The 6,000-nt window shown below is 58.5% G+C and overlaps 1 protein-coding gene across 1 annotated transcript in view; it reads right to left on the bottom strand.

Annotated features, from left to right (window-relative positions):
* RASAL1 (RAS protein activator like 1) overlaps positions 1–6,000 on the bottom strand; it is a 29,278-nt gene extending 23,278 nt beyond the window's left edge. The window contains exons 1-2 of the mRNA XM_014567225.2: positions 5,526–6,000; positions 851–907 (exon numbers count right to left, since the gene is read on the bottom strand). Coding sequence (XP_014422711.1) covers positions 851–907; positions 5,526–5,662 — 194 coding nt within the window. The 5' untranslated portion in view covers positions 5,663–6,000. The remainder of the gene's footprint in view (positions 1–850; positions 908–5,525) is intronic.

Here is a 6,000-nt window from a genome sequence, read left to right on the forward strand (position 1 = left end):
GGGTGGCAGCCAAGCACAGCCCAGCCCGACATCCCCAGCTCCCACCCAAGACTCACGCACACACCAAATATCTTCACATCCTCCCTGGGGCCCGTGTACCCAAATAAGCAGGCACTGGTGCACACGGGCGTGTACATAGCAGCCCACATGTGTGCATACACATCCACACGCAACCCCCCCCCACCTGGTACACAATGTGAGCCTGCACACCCCCAGGCTTGCCCCAGTGCTCACAGTCATTCACCCTAGCCTTCCAACACCCCCGCACACACTCACAAGCCAGCCCAGATGGGCCCAAGTGCGCGCGCACACACAGACTCACACCCCAGTGCCCGCAGCACCTGGCAGGCCCGGAACCAGCCAGCCCAGCCAAGCGTGAGATGCCCGCCCCCGGGGAGGCCAGTGTGGAAGGCACAGGCTGGCAGCCGCTGAGTCAGCCCCAGGACGCCAGCAGGGACATCGTCAGAATGCGGGGGTGTGGGCCAGTTGGTGGGGCCAGGTGGAGAGAGGAGTTGGCAGCCTCCCCCCACCTCCTCCATCCCAGCCCGTGGCCCAGGACACAAAGCACCCACCACCAGGCCTGCAGGTCCACTCTCCAGGTAAGCGCTTCCCTCTGCCAGGTCATCTTTTTTCTTCCTCCTTTTTAATGGAGGTGCTGGGGATTGAACCCAGGACCTCATGCATGCTAAGCATGTGCTCTACCACTGAGCTCTACTCATTTTCGCCCCACTCTCCCACCCTCCGTCCTGTTTCCAATGTGAACTCTTGTGCCTGGACTCCCCGGGTCTGGAAGGAGCACCTGCCCTGGCCTTGCTCCCTCCGCCCCAGGCCTGGCCTCTCCCTTCCTCACCTGGCCACCACCTCGTCGTCCACTTTCACTATGCAGTAGGGGTCACTGCTCCCAGACCTGCGGAAAGAGGAGGTTTGGGGAGTGGAGGTGAGAGAGCAGCCGTGAGTGGGAGTCCCAACCTGCCTTCCTTTTATCGATGGGGCAGCTGAGGCCCAGAGAGGGGAGGGGATTTGCCCAGGGTCACACAGCAAGTTCAGCTAAGAGGAAGGACTTCTGAGGACCGGCAGACGATGTCATGGCTGTCCAGCCCACCCACTGTGTGCCTGATCTCCTTGAATGGGCTCCCTGGGCTCCCTTTGAAATAGAACATTGAGGCATGAAGCCTGAAAATTTGGAGTCCCCATCCCAGGCAGCCCTAAGCGGCGGGTCCGGAGCGCGTGCTGTGCTGGAGAGCCATCCCTGGCTTCAAGCCCGCTTGCTGTGGAACCCTGGCAAGTCCCCTCCCCTCTATGGGCCTCAGTTTCTCAGCCCTGTAAGTCAGGTACAATACTATCATACACCTCCGAGAGTGTCTATAGGAGTCAAGAAGCTGGTGGAATGCATCACGGCTGACCCCAGAGTTCTCCCACAGTGTCCTCTCCAGCTTTTCATTTCGTTGGGCGTTTCCCTGGGAGGAGACTCACGCATAGCTCAGGCTTCAGCAAGGATGGACCTCAGCAGACCCTCTCGCTGCAGGCATGGACAGGGCACCTAGACCTCAAAACTCAACCAGTAGGAGAGATGGGCTGCACCCCCTTGAGTAGCCATGAGCCACTGGGGAACAAAGCCAGCTCCATTCCCCTTCATAATAAGAGTCATTAGTCCACCCCAAGCTGTCTACCAGGGGCCCTCATCTCCTCCCCAACGCCATCGTACAGGCTTCCTTTGACTTCTACTAAGCTCAGTCCAGCCTCAGGGCCTTTGCACTTGCTGTCCCACCTGCCTAAGACACTTGCTCTGTTCCTGAGCTTGTCGTGGCTGGCTCCACTCTGTTATACAAACCTCAGCCCAGAAGTCACTGCCTCAGAGTGGGGGTCCTTGATTACCACCATCCTCCAACAGTGGACTGTGTAAGGTTGATCTCCGATTCCTCTGAGCATGTGAAATCACCTTGCTCCCTTATTTCTGGGTCCAGTGTCTGTCTCCCAGGCTCCGGGCAACTTCTGAACTCTGAGCTCCTTGGGGGAGGAGTTGTATCTCCCCCTACCCCTACCCCCCACCCCCACAACACCTGACTGGAAGAGTCAGGATTCGAACCCAGGTCTGTGGGGCTCAGCGCACACTCTCTTAACCAATGCTCTTAACCAATACCTACACCCCAGTTCACGACCCCTTCCCCAAATGGCCCCCTTCCTCGAAGCCCCAGCCCCCACCCTCTCTCTGGGTACAGTTTGTCACTGATCCGCAGATGCCTCGGGGATTCCTGGGAATTGGGACACTGGCACCAGGAGCTGGCTCCAACCTGGTCTGCTGGCTGAGCCCTCCCCTGTGCCTCAGTTTCCTCTCTGGAGCCCACAGCTCCCTCACCTGGGTGTGCCTCCCCTTCCCCAGCAGTCCTTCAGCCCTGAAACCTCAGACTGGTCAGCATCTGTGTCTCTGAGCTCTTCTCTGGGCTCCGCCCCTGCACTCCCCAGGCCTCGGTGGCTCCTACTGGATCTATCCCAGCCCATTGGGCTGAGAGCAAACCTGGGAGCCTCAGTTTTCCCATTGGGCTCCATCTCCCTGGTTGTCTGGGGTTAAGTAGTCCCCTCGATCGCATTTCTCTATTCCTAAGTTTCTTTTGTTTTTTCCTGAGTTTCTTTTAGGCAGGCTCCCATTTCTCAGTTTCCCCAACTGCAGATGTGGGGCAGATGGGCTGGGAGCCGTTAGCAAAGGGCTGGGAGACATGCCCCTTCCCGTCCACCTGGCCTGACCCTTGGGCCCCTCATGGGAGTCAAGCTCAGCACATCGGCTCCAAGGCTCTGACGCACAAGGGCCTTATCAGGCTCCTATCAGGTAGGGGTGACGGTGGTGGCAGGGGGCCACCCCCTCCAGACTCTTGATCTTTCCAGACCCTTGGCCTCTCCCATGGCCCCTGCTCCACCTCAAGCATGGGAAAGCAGGCCCCTTGGCCACTGCCTGGTTGGTGCATGGGAGCAGTCAGAGTTCAGATCCCAACTGTGTGACCTTGGGCAAGTGACTTTGCCTCTCTGAGCCTCAGTTTCCCCATTCATAAGATGGAAATGCTAATAGGACCTCAGAAAGTGTTAAGCACAGGACCTAGCTCATAGGAAGCCCTCAATCACGTACAGCTGCAATTAGTAATGAGAGTAATAACTCGAAAACTATTGGCCAAGGCCTCCTTCAGAACCATGTCGGACTGGTTCTGGAGGCCTGGTGAGGTTTCAGGAAGAATCTGGGCCCTCTCCCCTAGGAGAGGGGAGAGAGGACACACCCCCATCTAAGAGTCCCCACTGGCACGGAGATCCCAGCATGTTCTGAGGGTGCGCCTCTGAGGAAGGGCGCCAACAGCTGGGGAAACCGAGGCAGGGTGGCTGGTCATCAACTAGAGCTTGGTCACTCCTCACTACCCTGGTTCTGGGGCGTGGCCCACCTCAGAGCTCACCTTGGCCCCGGGGAACCTGGGGGGGAAGAGGTGTCCAAGAGATGCAGGAACCAGGCATGAGTCAATCCCCTCCGCAGGAGAGGCAAACGGAGCCCTGAGAGCCGTGTCCGGGTCCAAGGACAGCACCCACCACTCCCTCGTGGGCCTCACTCAGGACTGGTGGAGGGGCCAGAGCACAGTGAGATGGAAACTGGGTTTCTGGAAGGTTTTCCACACTCAGCCCTCCAACAGCTGCCGGGTCCCCACTCCTGACCTCATTCCCTCGACAGTTCCAAAATCGTTCATTCTCGGGGGTTCTGAGAGGGCATCTCAGAAGAGGGGAGGCAGGGGGCTTGTCCAAGTGCTGTATTTGCCCAGCAAGCAAGCCCTCTGTTTTCTTTCCTCAGGTGCATGTTTATCTGGGGCAGCTGATGAGGATGGGGGAGCTACTGAGGCGGGAAGCCCCATAAAAAGACTGGCAGGACTCCTAAGCAGGGTAGCCGCTCTCCTCCCAATAGGGACCGGTTTCCTGGCCCAGAGGCTTTATCTCACTTTTTGCCTCTAAAGCGGCTAACTTACACCTAGAATTCTATTGGTTCCCTGAGGTCACTTCTGATTGGTTATTTCCTTCACTCCTGATTGGTTCTTAATCTCACTTCTGATTGGTCCATTTGTAGTACTTTATTTGCATGGAGCTCACTCCTGATTGGCCTACTTCTACAAAGCTTGTTTCTGGTTGGTCAACTTCTGTTGTACTTTATTTGCATATGATGTTGCAAAGTGTAAAACTGGCAGCCTATAAAAGGCCTGTGTAAACGTACAGACGGGGTCCAGAGCTTGGAGTGTTGACTCCTTTCTGTCTGATGGCGTAATAAACCGGAGTTCTCCGAAGTCTCTGAGTGCTACTTTGTTTCTCGCCCGGATCCAGGTCTCTGTCACAACCGAGCTGTGACACCGAGCTGTAATTTTTCCGCAACATTTCAACTGCTCAAAGCCACTTCCCTCTTGACACGGCTGCAGAGTTGGAGAGGGAGCAGTTCGTGAAGTCAAAGGTGGGATGCCCCTCACTGGGGGAGTTAAGGCATAGCTAAGTCCCAGCCTCGACCTGCTCCAAGACTCAGAATCCAAATTCTCGCTCACCCTGATCACTGGGTAAATCCTATGAGGTTCTCCACTCTTGCAGCTGCATGCAGCTTGGAGACTCCAGTCCAGAGTTCCCATTGCCCAGATGGGAAATCGAGACCCAGAGAGGACTAGGCTCAAGGTCACACAGCCAATGTCCTGCCAAGGATCCCACACCTGTCTCAGGTGCTGACACTCTTAGAGCCCCTTCTGGGCTCCACGCCAAGCAGGAGGGGGGACCCCTCCCTCCATCCTGCGGATTCGGCAATTGCTGACTCAGCCCTGGGGGAAGCACAGCCAAGGACTGGTATGAAGGGGAGCCCAGGGGTCCTCCAGCCCCATCATAGTTGGCTGGGGAGGGGGCTGCAGTGGGGAGCTGGCTCTTTAAGCGGTTTAGCATCAAGGGAAGATCCACACTAGGTTGGGAGCTGGCTGGGGAGCTCAGGGCTGTGGGTCTAAAGGACTCGTTTTCTTCAGGCTTGGCCCTTTGGGCCACCTGGTGACATTCTGCAAACCTAAATACCGGATGCACAGAGGCATGCTGGAGCCGCCTGGGTCCCAGGCTCTCTGAGGATCCTCCCCAGGGTTCTCTTAAGAAGTGCCCACCCAGGCCTGGAGAAGCCCCACTTCCAGCACTTGCTGGGCTAAGAAAGAGAGTCTCCCCAAACCCTCTCCCCAGCTCCGACGGAATCCGACCCTCTAAACCCCAGGGCTGAAGCCCTGGAAGACCTTTAGTACGTCCCAGGAACAAAAACACCCCTTCCTGGGGGCGGGGCGGGGCATCTGCTAAGTCTAGGCGCCCCCTCCCACCTGACAGAGATGGGCATGGGGCCTCTCACCCCATGAAGGTGGATCTGCCCCAATACTTGGTCTTAGACAAGAATCCCTGCCCACTTCACCGACCTTCCCTGGCACGCGGAATGGGTAACCCCGGCCCCATCCCATGTCCGGCACACCCTTTCATCCCCGACAGGCCCTGGGGGTACTCACACGTCCTTGGCGGGCAGCGCCCGGCCCTCCACCACGCGGACATTCAAGGAGCTGCTCTTGGCCATGGCGCCTAGCCCCAAACTTTCCGGCCAGGAGGGCGCCCAGGTTGTGAGGCTGGATTGCGGCGGGGAGGGCATCTACATGTCACCAGCAGCGAGCCTAGCACCCTGTCCCGGGGTTCCAGCGCCGTCTGTTCAAGACGAGGGAAGCTGGACGGGAGGTTTCCGAAATAGGAGACAGGATAGGTGTCCGGGGAGGGGGCGCCCCCCAGGACTCTACAGGTAGGAGCCCGGAGCCAAGCAGGCAGAGCGCGCGGGGCACACCGCCAGCCCTTGCCTTCTAGTCTGACGCTCCTGGTGGGCAGGCGGGGCGCTCAGGGGACGGGAGGGGGCGGCCCAGGGCCCTCCCCGCAATCCCGCCTCCCGCGGGGTCCCCCGCCCGCGCGTTCCCGGGCCCCCTCGCGCGCCCTCTGCAG

Source organism: Camelus ferus, chromosome 32 (genome assembly GCF_009834535.1).
Source record: "Camelus ferus isolate YT-003-E chromosome 32, BCGSAC_Cfer_1.0, whole genome shotgun sequence".
NCBI lineage: Eukaryota > Metazoa > Chordata > Mammalia > Artiodactyla > Camelidae > Camelus > Camelus ferus.